Consider the following 16,541-nt stretch of genomic DNA (forward strand, 5'->3'; position numbering starts at 1 on the left):
CCGACAGCGCGAACTGGACTATCCTGTCTGGCGCAGCAAACATAGCGAACATCGCGAACATAGAGTAGCTTTCTGTGTAGCCCCGGATTGACTGTTAACTGACACCCTTCGGTTCGCTACAACTCTAAGAGCTTTTGAATTGCTTCCACTTTCCTAGGTACTTATTTTGTACTGCGTCACAACGTGTATTGGTTGTAGTAGAGTCAAACACATTCTTCCATAAGCTTGACCATAATTTTATAGTTTGTTTAGATAAATATGGGTGTAGCAAACGAGAGTTAGATGTATGGAACTCATTACTGACTCATTATCTACCACATAATCCAAAGTGAGTCTGCAATACATGCAGTGAGCACGAAACTGCTTGCATTATTGTAAACTTTCAATAGGAAACACGTGCCATATACTCACCATATTACCTTTATTTTTTCTTAAAGCTCCTGAAGTTTATTATAATTTATAATTTATAATTTTATGATTTTTTAATTTGTAAGTGATTATTCTTCTCCATGCTGTAGCCAAGAAATGTTTTCAGCCACAGAAAAAAGTCAAACTGGGACAATATAGTGCATTTTTAAAGTCTAATTGCTATTTTTCGTTTCCAGTTTTATATTTTGAAGGTGGAATATTTATTTTTTAATCTGTAAGTGCAAAACTAGCACATAAAGGATGTTGGCATACTGTGTTGTTTCACCCACTGTTCGTTTCCTCTACTATTGATGCGTGAATTAAGATTTGTTGATTTTTTACTTGTCAAGTTGTTTCTTCATACAAGGACCAAAAAAACACCATTAACCTATCGAATTAAGCCATCTCTTTTTATTTTATTGCGAAATTATCTGCTCTAATTTTGCCAGTGTTACAATTCATACTTCTATAATCACACTTAGCTTACTTTCTGTTCTACATTAGGCTTTCTAGGTGTGATGAATTGAATATATACTGGGAGGGAATCTGATCACAATGCACCTAGTAGTGGTGACGACTATTTTTTGGCTGAGGAATAACCCGTCACAATTTCGGCGATGCCTATTTCCAGTTGCTAAAAATACACCTCTGTACAATCTTCGTAACATAGGCTATCTGACAGGAAGACATCGTGTCGTTAGTGTGGAAATATTTCCCGGAAACTTGCCGACACCTGCTGACAGTATCGCTATCTCGCAGACAGTCTGCCGTCAGGGATGTTTGTTCAGGAACGCCTGCACACTCAGGACACGTGGGTCCATGGCGACACACCTGGGAGCCAACGAAACATCATAGGTTTCTGTCACGTACACGCGCCGTTCCTTTTCTCTACACAATGCCACCTGGGTTGTCTGTTGCTTGTCAACACCTCCTAAATTATTCCCGTCACAAATACAGCACTACATCCAAAGCAGTCCTAGACTAGTTAAAATCGTGTACACTTTGGGAGTGTTAAAAAATCAGTACAAACGTGTCTGAAGCTTTTGTTTAAACTTTTATAGATAAGGACGTATTTTTTTTCTCTTCTTTTTTGGGACAGACGAGACGTCGCAGCTGATTTGGCCCAATGTCGCATAATCAAACCTCTCTCGCACGTTATCTGAGTTACGAGCCTGTTGCAAAGTACTCCCAGCAGCGCCATGCCATCCCACGCGTTTCTCTGAGGTAAACTCTTGTTTCTCTCCCGTTCCAGGTCATTACTTTAAATTTACGTTCAACACGGTTAAACTTGTAGACTTTTTGAGTGGCCGAAATTCAACAAAATGTAGGTGTGTGTGTGTGTGTGTGTGTGTGTATATATAATATTTTTTGCAAAATTAGCTGGCAAAATTGAATTTTCAACATTCGAGTGCATAATGGATAAAGAGAGAACCAAATAGAATAAACAAATTAAAATTTTTGGATTTAAAGGAAATGCTGTTCGCTATTGTGTGGTATGGTTTAAATTTATTTTAGAAAAAATTATTTAATTTTAATAGTCTATTAAAATCATAAAAAGTCTTAGTATTTTAAAAAGGCTGGATAAAATTAAATATATATATTTTTTATTCTGAAAGAAGTGAAACCATGTCACACAGTAACCAGTAAAATTGACAAAAACCTAAAAATTTCCAGTTTTATATTCGTTTTCATTTTCCTTAAACATGCTGCAAATAAACGTTTAAAATGAACATTTGCCATATATATATATATAAATTTCGTAAAAGTTCAGTCACTCAAGTAGTCGGCTAGTTTAACCGTGTGGAAAGTAAATATATAATAATGACCTGGAATCGGACATACCCCATTAAGCGCCCCATACACTAGCGGACATGCTCGCTAAATATGCTCAATATGCTCGCCCAGCATGCTCGTCTCTTTCGCCAGTATGTTTTTTTTTGTTTATGTTGTAACATTAATCTAGTTTGAGATACAGTGTTAAACCGCGATTATTGGAAACCGACATCATTGTTTCTACTGTTTACTCCTATGGAGTGCCAGTGTCGTTCTGTCTCATCACTTAAAGTCAATGTTCCATTACCTACCAGAGGTTTTTTGGTCCTTATCGCCATATTAAATTAATTTTCTTTTTACAAAATACATTGGAAGCCCTGTGATTCGAACCATCGCAGCTCTGACCTCTAGGATGTAGAACCTTAACCGTTAACCGCACGGCCATCGAGACATTCACCAGACTGAGAATTAAATATGTAGGGTATATAAAAATAACATACATATTAGGACTTTAAATTTTTTTTAATTTGAAGGAATAATAGCATCATCTGTACGAGACAGAACGGCCTTTTTGTTTTCAGTCCTTACTACCAGGAGCGCTATTTAACACACATGGCATCTGCTAGAGACTGCTGTCGCCATCTTGTTTTCAGTAATCGATACAAGGAGCGCTAGTGTAATGTAGTACATATGCCAATTGCTAGAGTGCATTACCATCATATTAGTTTAATTTTTACCCACTAAAGTGCAGTAATAATTTATTATTTCTGTGGCATCCACCATCTTGACATTTGAGCGCCATCTTGGACATTTGGAATTATTTAGCTATAAATTCATTAAGTAAATTTTCAATTAATATACAGATTGATTCGATTAGTTCCTATCCTTAGTTCGATCCTTGGACGATGCAAAAATATTTAATTTTATGTAAAAAATACTCTTATTCAATAAAATCTGGTGCAAAGTCCTAAAAGAAGCTTAGTTTCCTAGCCAACCAGCCTCCTATAAGCCAACATGTCCGCCATCTTGAAAATCGGTAATAATTAACTTAGAAATTCGGAAAAAAGTTCAAAATTCATCAAAATAATCACTTATTAATTTACTGACTGAATTGATTGATTCCAGTCCTTGATTCGATCCTTCACCGATGCAAATATTTTAATTTTATGTAAAAAATATTTAATAAATCATGTTCAAAATCTTAAAAGCAGTTTAGGTTCCTAGTTTACCAGCCTTCAGTAAGTCGTTATGTAAGCCATCTTGGAAATTCGTAATTATTGACCTAGAAATTCGGGAAAAATTTCAAAATTCATTAAAAAAATTCACTTTTAAAAATAATGATTGTCGCGATAGATTTACGTCCTTGGTTTGATTCTCGGCCAGTGATAAGGATTTCTAAAGCTTAAAATAAATTTTATATTCTGTTTCCCATTACATTTCGAGGAGTTTATTAATCATTCACTATAAGAAAAACAACTCTAGACAAAATACCTGTCTAACGAATTAAATACGGTGTCGCTAGGCCTAACATGAGAGTCTAATGTTTCGATACTTAGAATACATTCCGACCAGTTCATGTAAAATGCTATAAGTATAGACCAAGTGCCTTCAGACCACGAGATCAGGTCAATGTCAGTTGTATAGACCAACCATTTCCGAACCATGAGACCAATCATGTCCTCAGTACAGACTTAACGATCAACAATCAAAAAAGGCAACACAATTGGGAGTATAATCAAAGAAATGAAGCACAATTGTAAGTATAATCAAAGAAAAGGAAGCACAATCGGAAGCACATTAAACGAAAAGGAAGCATAATTGGAAGCACAATCAGTAAAAAGGAAACACAATTGGAAGCACAATCAACGACTCTGAAAAAAATAAACAAAACTTTTAAAAATGATATATATTTTTTTGTTCTAAAAATGTAAATAGCAATTTGCAATATGTTTTCATCATTTCACTCAATGTACAGACGTTTTACGTAGTTCAGTTTTATTATTAGTATACAGATTACTGGAAGATTAGGTAAGTCGGCGAGCATATCTGCAAGTGTACGGGGCGATGCAAGTTGCAGGCCGTAAATCTTGATATGTCAACTAAGTGAAGTGAAAATCGTAATGCTGTGCCATTTTAAAATCTTATCAGATTATCTTCAGAATGACGTGCTATAAATCTATGCCTTTCATATCATAGCTCAGTTTCTTTGTAGAGACAGTTTCATTGTATGACAGATTATATAACTGCAACGTTAGTTCCTTTTGCAACCCTAATTGCAAATTTAGGTTTTTTGAACACAGTGAATTACAGTTTTATCTACCAGAAACGTGCATTACCCCACTCTTCATATTTTTCTTCAATGACTTAAATTTATACAGCGAGTGTATGCTGTTGCTGGATATGAGAACTTGCTTATCTAGTACGTAAAACACGATCGTTATTGCTATCGGAGATTGTATTTTAAACCAACTTTAAGGTGAATTCACAACTTACAATTAAAATATCTACGTCGTTTACTTGGCAAGTGCGAAATCACGTAAACTGTAAGTTATGAACACTATATACTTATGAAACTGTTTTTAAAACAGGCTTTATGAATTTCTTTATTGATCGCCGTAATTAAAGTATTAGGAAGGATTTCGCACGACAATAAATATTAAAGTATTACGTTTAAAAAAAAAGATCCACAAACACTTAAATTTAAAGTATCAATATCGGATGTTTTTTACAATAAGTCAACTTAAATAATATTTAGGAGCTGAAATTAAATTCAGTATATTATTTTGGTTTGTTTTAGTATGAAATGGCAAAGATGTGGAAAATCGTCCTCCATTCACTTGCTCTATCAGTGGACAAGAGGAAGTGCATGCGAGATGTGTGTGTGTGTGTGTGTGTGTGTGTATGTGTATGTACACGCGTGGAAGTTGAGAGTTGAACCTCATACCACATACATACGTACTTATGTAATGCGAAAACACGCATGGCAGTATGGAATGCCAGGTTCGATCGTTTAAGCGTACATTGGTATACGTACGGCACGTGTAAGTTGTCGTTCGAGTTTTTGCCTGCTATTTATTTCCCTGTGGTACTTTAATAGTGCAGATACCATACAAAGTAAGTTAACTATCCGCAATAAAATAAACGAGAAATTGTATGGTAAATGTTTTGTAAATTGGTAATATAAGGCTTTTTCTCTAGTGCTTGACTTTATCACTTTTCATTAGAATGACATCAAAAACATTAAAATATTAGTAGAAGCTATAATACGTGTGGTGGAAGCTCATATAATAATAATTTGTAAGTAAGTTGCCAAAACACCTATTGTACCACCATTGTGAACTATAAAAACATTTATGAAGAATAAAAAAATTAAAACTAAAGCTTAGTCTGCACAAATGAGCAGTGAATTCCTACGTTTACTGTAAACAGTCATATTTACGAAATCACTGTTTAGCAACTAGTTTACGAATAGTTATTTGTTAAACGCTTCAAATTATTTTACTGCGCGCGCACGAACTGCAATAGATATTTCCTTACCTATTTCTCCGTCGTAGCCAAACGCTGGTGATCTCTTGTCCGCACATCGAATCTCTTTACCTGAAACAGGAAAGAAGAACATCCCTTATCACCTGTTTCTTGAAAATTATGTCTGCAGGCGTCACTCATCCTTGAATTAAAATTAAATAGAATTGCTACAACTTCACTTCTGCCGGTTATCACATCGTAGGGTTAGTATGTTCCCAATATTTAGCTCTAAACCTGACCCAAAACTTAATATGTTTGATAAAAATAACCAATTTTTGAAGTGCTGTATCTCGGGAACCGTAGGACGTACAGAGCTGCGATTGACCTCAAATTGTGGCACATTTAATCTTTTTAAAAAAGACACGTGTGCGTTTTTCGCTACTACATATACTGTTGAAATCATAAGTGAAAAACTAAAAACAAATGCGAAAATTTAGCTGTTTTTTTTTTCGAACATCTTTAAACGCAACAGGAAATTTTGTTGGGTAACTCCAAATTCGGATTTAGCGTCCCAAGAAAAATACGGAATTATAATAAAACCTATTACTGGATATTTTTCAACGGGAAACTACCATTTTCCCATATTAAATGAAGATTTGAAAAAAAATATATTTACTTTAGAAAAACTGACTTTATAATTATGAATATTTCAGAACTCCGATACACTGTCTTTATAACTAACACGTTGAAAAGTGTTTAAACAATACATTGAACTGCAAATGTAAACATGATTCAAAACTTCAATTTTTTATTTGAAATTTACTTTCGTAAAAAAATAGGTATTTACGTTTCATTTATAATTAATCTTCTTTGATGTTTATACGCCTATATTTTGTAAGTAAAATAAGATACATAATGGGATAAAGGATATATACAATATATAATTTACCTTTATTACTTCAATTACAACCTTTAAGGGCAATTATTTCTGAACATACCAATCTCCTTAATTTAATGGTTTTGAAAAGTATTAAAAGTTAAATAAAAATTAATGTAAGAAAAATATTAAAATATAATATACATATAAGTTATATATTTAATTAATAATTTATATTGGCACAATTAAAAAAAACAAAGTTTTTTTACCTTTGTGAATATAGAAAAAATATTTCTAAGCATAGGTTTTCCTTCTGATAGTTTTTTCGCCGACTAACACTACTATTACATACCATCATACATATAGGTATTAGTCTATTTAAGCAGATCTAAAATGAAAGGATACGAATTGTGATAGTAATTTAATGGCAAGCTGAAGTTAGCTCCGCCAGTATCTGATTGTAGGAATAACGTACAGGACCCTGTTAACAAGACTGTTCTGCACAGTCACCGGACATACAAGAGGCTGGTATTTGTAGCTCTTTGATGAGATCGCACCTCCCACCACGACTGCGCGAGAACATTGTGAGTCTATACATCCTGGAAGCCGACTCTCTCTCCTTCTCGCTCCAAGAACCAATATGGCTGAGTGTTCAGATCATTCGCCTCCCAACAAATCGACCTGTGTTTCGATTACCGGTGCGGACAAACTGGGATTTTTCGCAATTTGAAAACGTGGTAGACCTTGCCGTGAATAGGCGAGGATCTTCTTGGGGTTACTTACCTCAAAAACAATGCTGAAATATATCTAACGAGTGTACTAGTAGTGATGAAGATAGTGTAGGTTACACGGAAGATGAGAACGAGTTGGAAGAAGATAATTTACAAAATAGTGAGCACGACAGTGAATCGGAACAAGAAATAGATCCAGAAGACAATGGTTCAACTACAGATGACGAGAGAAATAGTGACGAAGAAACTGCAGAAGAGTCAAGTAAGTATCTATTATTTTAGTAAAAATAAAACAGTAAAATGGAGAAAAGAACATGCGATGCGATGTGTGTATATACGTATGTATGTATGTATGTATACATATATTTTTTTAATTTCGTAATATTGCAGTCTCTCGAAACGTCTGCAAGTTTAAACGTGTGGAACGTAAATATAAAATAATCACCTAAAACGAGACATACACCATTAAGAACTATAATAACGGTCAGAAATCGATTACAATCAATATGCTCAGATCGGCTGTGAGACACCACCATTGTTGCATTCAAGAGACGTCACTTAATAAAACCCGTACAATTATTCGCATCTCACAATAAGTTCATCCCTGTAAACTTTTAGTATATATTTACTATTGTTATCCGATGTCCACAATGTAACGATTTGGGAATTTTGGCAGTTTAGAAAAAAAAATCACAAAAGTGCAAAAGTATAAACATATCACTTCAACCTAATTTTGAGGTTAATTTTAAACATTTAAACATTTTTAATCGTACCTATTTGGGGGATTAGTTATTGTAAATATCTGATGATTTTTTACTATAGTTTTTATATTTATAATACTTTGACCTAATTCAGAGGCCATTTGTATAATACAATAGTTATGTAGTACTTGGATACACGAGTCCCTCTCGAAGTACGGCAGCTGCGATGTGCGCATGCGCTGTGTTCGCGGCGGCGAGCCGGTGCCAATGGTTACCGCACACACGCAGCCCGTGATGGCGTCCAGCCAGGGGGACACGCGGTCGGCTCCTAGTCAAACACCGGCGTTCCCATGTTTGCGTTCCACGTCTCCGCCGACCTTTGTTTCCATTATCGAACAAACAGTGCACGTGGGTGCTGATAGGGTCGTCACATTTCTGGTGACTGCTGAAAGGTTTTTTTTTTTTTTTTTTTTTCAAATCAATGGAAGCGGGAAACTAACCGTGGAATGATACCTGAATTCTCCCGACGTTTACGAAACCTGGTGTATCAACAAATAGAACAATATTATCTTTGAAAGATTTGTGCAATGGGAGTGAATGACTTGATGTAAGCTTTTGGACATACGCCATTGCTAAACACATGTATGTCTGTAGAAGAAAACTACAAAAAAACAAAAGACAAAAAACACATTTTGGGAACGTTCAAGTATTACGTAACGAATTTGGGGGGAGGGGGGGGGGGTCTTGTAAAACGTTACGATGCGTTACAGGGGGGGAGGGGGGTTTGACCTACGCGTTACGTCACATTGTTTTTTTTTTTTTTTTTTTTTTAACCCTTCAGAACGGTCGCGTAGAGACAGATTCTTTCACGCATTTTTTTAAACTTTTTTTTTCCTATAATTTCAAATGGCATGATAACTTATTTTTTTTTACCTTCACAAAATTGCTTCTGCTTGCTTTACAGGATTAGTGAATATTGTTTTTTTAATTCCAAACGTAAAGCTATATATAAATATATGTTTATATATATGTTTATATATATATATATATATAGCTGTGATAGTTTTTCTCGTCACTCCAGTAAAGTAGTTAAAACAAAAATTACCGCTATTCGGATGGCTTCGTTATACTTCGGTTGTCAACGTAGACTCCAATCGCCATATTAGAAATTATTAAATAGTTAGGTATTGATATTCAAAATACACTGTTTTTTACGTGTGAGATTTTCTCTCATCACAACAGTAATGTTGTGGTACGAAAGACGATTGGTTTGAAAGGTTAATAAAAAAACTAGTGAATTAAAATCTCCCAAGTTGGCAACCCTTTTCGTTTATTTTTTACGGGGGATTCCCGATTGAATTGTTCGTATTTTGTTCTCCCAAGATGGCAACCCTTTTCGTTTATGTGCTCCAAGCACTCGACCGACTGTATGCAAATTGACAACTACAATGTTTCGGCGGAATATAGAAACCCTGAAGATAGCTTGCAGGACCCAGCAGAACCTAATATGGCGTGGTATAGCGCTCACGTCAGTGAATCGCAATATTTCTTGCAAGTTATTCAATGCGCGGATGAATCCTGCTGTTCCCCTTGATGAATGCATTAAAATCTGTCTTTCCAGAAACTTTCTTGCCGCCACCCTGCCCAATCCTTCAAACCGCAAACAAGCTCGTGGTACCTAGTCAGATAGACAAAGGATCATGCAAGTTTTCGCCATTCTTGTAAGGTTGTCTGTTGATCTGTCGCCTCCTCTAGAAGGGTTTAAGCAGATGCCTTACGATTTCTTTTGCCCATCAGTACAATCCGACCTAAAGAACCGAGTATGTTCAACCTGTGGGGTTTATTTTACATCCCACAAGAGTGTGCAAATGCACAATCGTTACATGCATGGCAAGACTGCCCAAGACCTTCGTGAAAGTTGAGTACGGCCACAGCGACTTGCTGCAAGAAGGGCAAATGAGCTTCTCTGCATTGTGCGTCGCTGTGAAACATCGTCTGAGGATGCCGATTGACTCGACGAAGACGAAGTTGATGCAAGCGGGTTAACAATTCCGGAACCTTCTTCGTCTGCTCTCCGAATGCCAGTAATGAAAGAATCTGAGTGGCTGGCAAACCCATGGACAGAGGAGCAGTAAAACTCCAATTGAATTGTTTTTTTTTGCAGTCTACTTATTTTAATTATGGCTAATTTTATTTTAAATGTATATCGTTTTCGTTCGATCGTATTCTTAAATACGATTATATTTTGACAAATATATTTTATTGCAGTTAGTTTTATGTTTGTAATTGCATTGCCAAAGGTAAAAATAATTATTAGAAATAAAATTTGTTATTTGATTTTAATAGCTTTATTAGTAAAACGTTAAAATAGGAGAATACATGAGAAGAACAATGGCGGATAAAGCAAAAAGTGTGTAAGGACAGAGCCAAGTCAGGAAAACTACGTAATTAAATGTATGATTGCTAAATGTATTATTGAGTAGTAAAAATTTATTAAGACAAAAAAAAAACATTAGAAAGCTCTTGCTTTTAAAAACAAGACATTTCAAATGTTAATAAATAACATTAACGCAATGAAAACAATAACAAAGGTATTTTAGTGACTTATTCCTGTACGTTACGCCAAATAATTGTGACTTTTAGGTAAAAATGGTCACTTGGGGTTACGTAACGTTTTACTAGGGGGGAGAGGGGGTACAGAAAAACGTTATGGCGTGTTACATGGGGGGGGAGGGGGGGGGGGTCAAAAATATCAAAAAATTGCGATACGTATTACTTGAACGCTCCCTTTAAGCAAAAAATTGCTGTTGTCAACAGGATATATACACCACATAATATTTCATAACAGGAATATGGTAAAAAAAAATAAAAATAAAAATAAAAATTGGACTAAAAGAACGAAAAAACGAAAAAAAAAAAAAAAAAACACCCACAAATGATGAACTGAACCCCAAAAAATTCAGCACAACAGTTGATACGAGACAAAAACACAACACAAAAAAAAAACAAACGAAAATACGAAACAAACACAACAGTTTTCCAAAACAGAAACAAGCGACGTTTCGGGAACTGCTATCTGTTCCCGTCCTTGGGCAGAGACACACATGGTACGAAAACACAGGTGCGACCTGCAATGGTGTATGTCCAAAATCTTACATCTGACTGCTGTGGTATCCATGTTTGTTTATGTTCTAAATACGTTACAAAAAAAATGGTTTCAAATACAAAAATATCTGGTGTTCTATTATTACTTTGTCGTTTATGTTTATTATATATGTAAATTCCCCCCGAGCTATGACCTCGAAGCATAATAGAGTTTCTAAATTAAATTAAATTAATATTTCGTAATCTTGATATTCAATCTCATTGGTTGCCAATTTTTTCGGCAGTCGTTTGTTTGCGTCTACATATTTTTCACACCCAATGTCCAGGAAACATAGAATTTTTACATGTTCAAGTTAGTAATTTGACAGTAGTCGAATAAACTTAAAAGAGTGTGGACAGCAGTTGGCTGCATAAGAAGCAGACTATGTCGTTACATTTTCACTAAAAGATAGCGCCACAAGACCCTCAAAGGACTCAAAGATCTAGGAAAAGACGCAAGCGACTCATCTTTTCACGAAACACTGCTTCAACAGTTCTCTAACGATCCTTGTCACTACTCGGAATTTCAACAAAGATGGCTGACATTCAAGAACATTTTCACCATTATAAGTCACTATACCTCAGAGGGAATATAATTAAATGCGTCGGGATCTTTTATTCATATTTTATTGTTTTCGGCTGTTACACGTGGACACGAGATAATTTCGAAATATGTTCCTCAACACCATCATCACTGTTGGGTCTTGGCCTTTGTTGCTAAATTTGAATTTTTATGAAGAAATATTTTCAAAGTTTGACTTAAGGAGCAAAATAAATAAATTTGATCAATTTACCAGCCGCAGAATGCAGAAAATAACCATAAAATTTTAAGTCAAACAAAAGGCGTTATTTATGGCAACTTCCTTCAATTTTAACAAATTTACAGTTAAACATACTGTAGAAGGCTTTCGTGTGAAACATAGCAAGAAGATTCCCTCAAAATAAAATAAAGACATGGCATCCCAACGTAGAGGTTGGATCATACCTTATAGGCAAGAATGGCTGGCAGGGGTGGTTACAAAACCCAGAACTGGACGAAATATAAAGTCCACGAGTCCAAGCTCTCATCCCCCCCACATGGTAGACTATTTTCTACTCTTCTTCCTGAACCATCCATGTAAACTTAGCAAGACAGTGCAGGGTCTATTCCCTGTGTCTATACAGGTTTTACCTGGGTCCAACCTATCTAGTAGTTATCGTCTAGAATTAAGAGTGAGGGGAGTTAGTCGTGACATCAATTGTTGCCATGGCTGGCCAATCCCACAACAAAGCACACGATGCATTGTACCCTTCCCTGCATGGCTAATCCCCAGCAAGACTAGGCGTATAGCCTTCTGCCTGAGACGCAACTAGGTCCCTCCCTAACCGGAACCCTTCTACAAATATTCTTAGTCTTAGTACCTACATTAAATTTCTGTGAATCGTATAAATGGGTGTTTATGATAGGTTAGCCACATTATAAAATCTTAAAAATAATGATATTATATTACGTTAATTGATATATATTTTTTAAATTGTAATCCCCAACTACATTATTTTAATTTAACTAACCTAAACAACCGTCCACAATATTAAAAGTATTTTTAATGTAGCTAAATTAACATAACCGACCATTCTAAGATTATCACAAATTTGTAATATTTACATTTAACCTAACCACTCTTTAAACTGGCAAACTACTAAAATTTTTGATTAAAAAAAAATATATTTTTTTTAGAAATGTAGATTTCCTTCAGAATTTCCAAATACAACACATATGCTATAAATAGATTTCTAAAATCTATGTTTCAATTTTAAGTAAACAGAGAAAGAAAAAAAACACGACAGGTTCTGATTTTAAGCTCCCTGTCACCATTGTAGGAAGCTGTTTGCCAGCACAGTAGAAACGTATTGAAGAAACCACGAAGGTAAATATGTTCGGGATTGCCGGAAGCACTTGCCCGCAGCGCCGCGCCTCAGCAGCGCGGTCTCGCGGCGCTCGTGCGAAACAAAACCCACGACAGAGAGCAAAATTGGCGTACAGCCAACTTCACACACAGCTTTTGAGCAGTAAATGAAAAGGAAGCAAGCCAAAACAAATGTTAGATAATGAAATAACAATAAAAGGAAATTACTGAATAACTAAAACTAGCATAACGATGTTAAAAAAATATGCCCAAACCTCAAAATCATGTAAACGAGAAAATTCAAAAATTAGCGCAATCATATTGCGCACTAATTTGCGAATACATTAAATGTAAACATTTGAAAGACTACGAATATTTAACGATATGAAATAAAATTACAAAGCTGAAGTAAAGATGTGATGGTATAAGACCATAAAATAGCGTCTTTCGACAGTAATACTACAGTTGTATACATTCTTAAAAAAGAATCATCAATTCTAAACATCAATTATTATTTCACATGAGAAACTGTTTGTAGCAGTCGGTGACTATTAATAACAAGGCATTTCATTAATTACATTATTCTGTACTGTGGTCAAACAGAGCCATTTTATAAAATATTAAATGATATTTAACAATTGATGACAAAAAACGGTTGAAACAAAGATGGCGTCTTTCAGTTGCAATTTCTTAGAAGTAAGAATTTAATATATTTAGACGATACTTTTGATGATTTACAACGAGAAAATGTATTTCTAACATTATTATAGCAAATTTTTCTTTACAAAATAAAACTGTTAAACATTTCATAAAATTATATTACAGTATAAAGTTGTATTTAGACATTTTGTTCTCTTTGCGTATATGTTAAGGATAATGCTAGAAGAAGAAGAAATAAACCTAGGTTTAACCGAGTTAACTAAGTTGGGTAAATCTGAATTCGTCGTTTACCCGGGTACACCTAGTCTACCCCACGATGACTGGGTAATGTTGAAAAAACCAAATTATTGATAACTTTAATTTAATGAACTTAACGACAGGCAAAACATTGATACCTTAAGTAAACAAACCTATTCAAAGTATTTAAAATGAGAAAATTCACAATGAAATGTAATCAAAATGATAATTACGACACTTTCACAAAAAGTACTTATGATGTTATTAATAACAAAAAATATTGTTATTTATTTGAGTAAGACAAATTTCCGCGACACTTCGAATTGCAAAATTTTTACTGTAGCCTTGCATTTACACTTTCTTTGTAGCAAATTTTGTTTTATAAAATCACCTTTTATTTAACCTCGACCTCCTGCAAGCTACTGTTCATTTGCAAGTTTTCGTATGCTTTTTTTTTTCTGGCGATACATTTTCATTATTAATCAGTTCATCCTGACAAACAGAAAACTGGTTCCTCGATAGTTCCTTGTTTGTTAATGTTAACTGCAAATACTGTTCGTTGTTAAAGTAAAAGCAATTCGATCCCTTCGCAGACAATAACTCTTGAAACTTTTTATAAAAACGCCGTAGGTGCACTCTGTTCGGCCGCCATTCTGTCACTGAACGACGCGGGGGGAAAAAAAAAGGGGGGGGGGGGGGTTTGTTGGCGTCCGCGCATTTTGTATCACGTGCTCAAAGATGACGCAACACCTGACATTACCCAGTCAGCGTTGGCCAGACCTAGGTCAGGGGTCAGTAGACTTTCCCTGTGAGATGAGCCAAATATTAAGTAAACAGATTCTCCCCAATTTTTTTAGAGAGACGCAACATGTATTTTCTCTGAATCTTCATGGAATTTTAAGACTAAATTAAATGAGATAAAATAAAATATTTTATTCACAAATTCAAGATGAAGGCTTACAAATAAAGGTTACTTAGGAAAATAAACACGTAAATGTAAAAAAAAAAAATATGGTAGTCATTAGTAAAGATCTACTGATAAAACATGAAAACCAAAATTATTTTAATTAATTAATTATTAACATAAAATAGCACCCGGGCGAGTGAGGTGGTGGGGGCGAGCGCGCAGCTGAGGCCACGCTTGTGGTTGAGCCATTTGATTCTGTGAGTTGTAGAGCCGTTAAAACCTCATGCAAATGGCTGCATGCGGCTCGCGAGCCACGGTCTGCCGACCCCTGGCCTGGGTGTACACGGGTAGACGCCGAATACAAATTTATTTCGGTGGTTGCTCGGACTGGACCCGACAAACTTGGATAATGCTAAGTTAACCCACGTTAACGTGTCATATCATGTCCCAGGCTTTCCCCCCCCCCCCTGTTTTTTTTTTTTTTTTTTTTTTTTTTTTAGTGAATACAGTCTGTAAGGCTTTCATTAAATAACCTGTACTAGGCGCCACGATTATAGCGAAAAGTGCACTCTAAATATTTCCTTTAAGGACCAAGGACTTTCTGTGCCCACTGATTAGTGGCACACGTGACATTTAGTATAAATGTAGGGTGTCAGACGATCATTTATATGATTTGGTATTACATCGCACATACTTCGCCCCTCGGGCTTTAGTATTATTTGTATTGGCGCACCCTCGTGTGCTTTAGTGCAACATACGTCAACACACACTTCTGCTCCTTCTTCCGGCACGTACGGCACGGGTCGTTACCGCAACGCCGAAATACCATAACGCCGAATGTCAAAATTGACCAAAACGCCGACAGCTAGAAAACTGCTGTGTACCTACCACAACGCCGAAATAACAACTGAATGAATTTGTGTGTGTTTCTTAAATGTAACTTAACGCCGAAATATCACAATCAAACCTAACCTTACCTAACCTAACCTAACCTAGCGTAATATAACCTAACCTAACTTAACCTAGCCTATCCTAGCCTAGCCTAACCTAACCTAGTCTAACCTAACCTAACCTTTGTGGCAGTCCTGCAATGACATTTTTCGGTGTTAGTGTATTTCGGCGTTGTGGTAATTCGGCGCTGTGGTAATTCGGCGTTGTGGTAATTCGGCGTTGTGGTACACAGCAGGTTTCTAACTGTCGGCGTTGTGGTCAATTTGGCATTTCGGCGTTGTGGTATTTCGGCGTTGAGGTGCGTCCCCGTACGGCACACGGCAAGAGAGAGATAGAGCGCCGCGTGACAGGGAAGACGAGACGCGCTGCCCCATGTCGGGTGGTCGTCACGCCACACAGCTGACACCCGCGGAGGTGGCGGCTGATAAGGAGATAACACCCGGTCTGCAGCGGTCCCGAACCATTGCCGCCGTCTGAGGTCTGTCCACACTGTAAAGCAATTATATGTTTTGACGTAACAGATAGCGGCAGGGAACACCTCTCGAGATAAGCGCGCCGGCATTTTATAACAAATTAACAATAAGTAAAAAAAAAAATAACGATTGTTTCAGTACTTGCTAGATATTTGTAACATCTAACCTCGGTGAAGAGTAAATTTCACGTGTTCTAATATTACAAATACACTTATAATACGAAAGTCGGACACTAAATTTAACGTAGAATTCTTAAAAATGAAATAATTATTACCCTGAAACATTTTAAAACATATATTATAACACAAAGTTTATGTTTGTATATTTA

General features: G+C 35.8%; 1 protein-coding gene across 1 annotated transcript in view; it reads right to left on the bottom strand.

Moving 5' to 3' along the window:
- Positions 1 to 16,541, bottom strand: part of LOC134533178 (carbonic anhydrase 7-like) — a 91,065-nt gene that overhangs the window by 32,181 nt on the left and 42,343 nt on the right. The window contains exon 2 of the mRNA XM_063370545.1: positions 5,719 to 5,778. Coding sequence (XP_063226615.1) covers positions 5,719 to 5,778 — 60 coding nt within the window. The remainder of the gene's footprint in view (positions 1 to 5,718; positions 5,779 to 16,541) is intronic.

Source organism: Bacillus rossius, chromosome 6, assembly GCF_032445375.1.
Source record: "Bacillus rossius redtenbacheri isolate Brsri chromosome 6, Brsri_v3, whole genome shotgun sequence".
Taxonomy (NCBI): Eukaryota; Metazoa; Arthropoda; class Insecta; order Phasmatodea; family Bacillidae; genus Bacillus; species Bacillus rossius.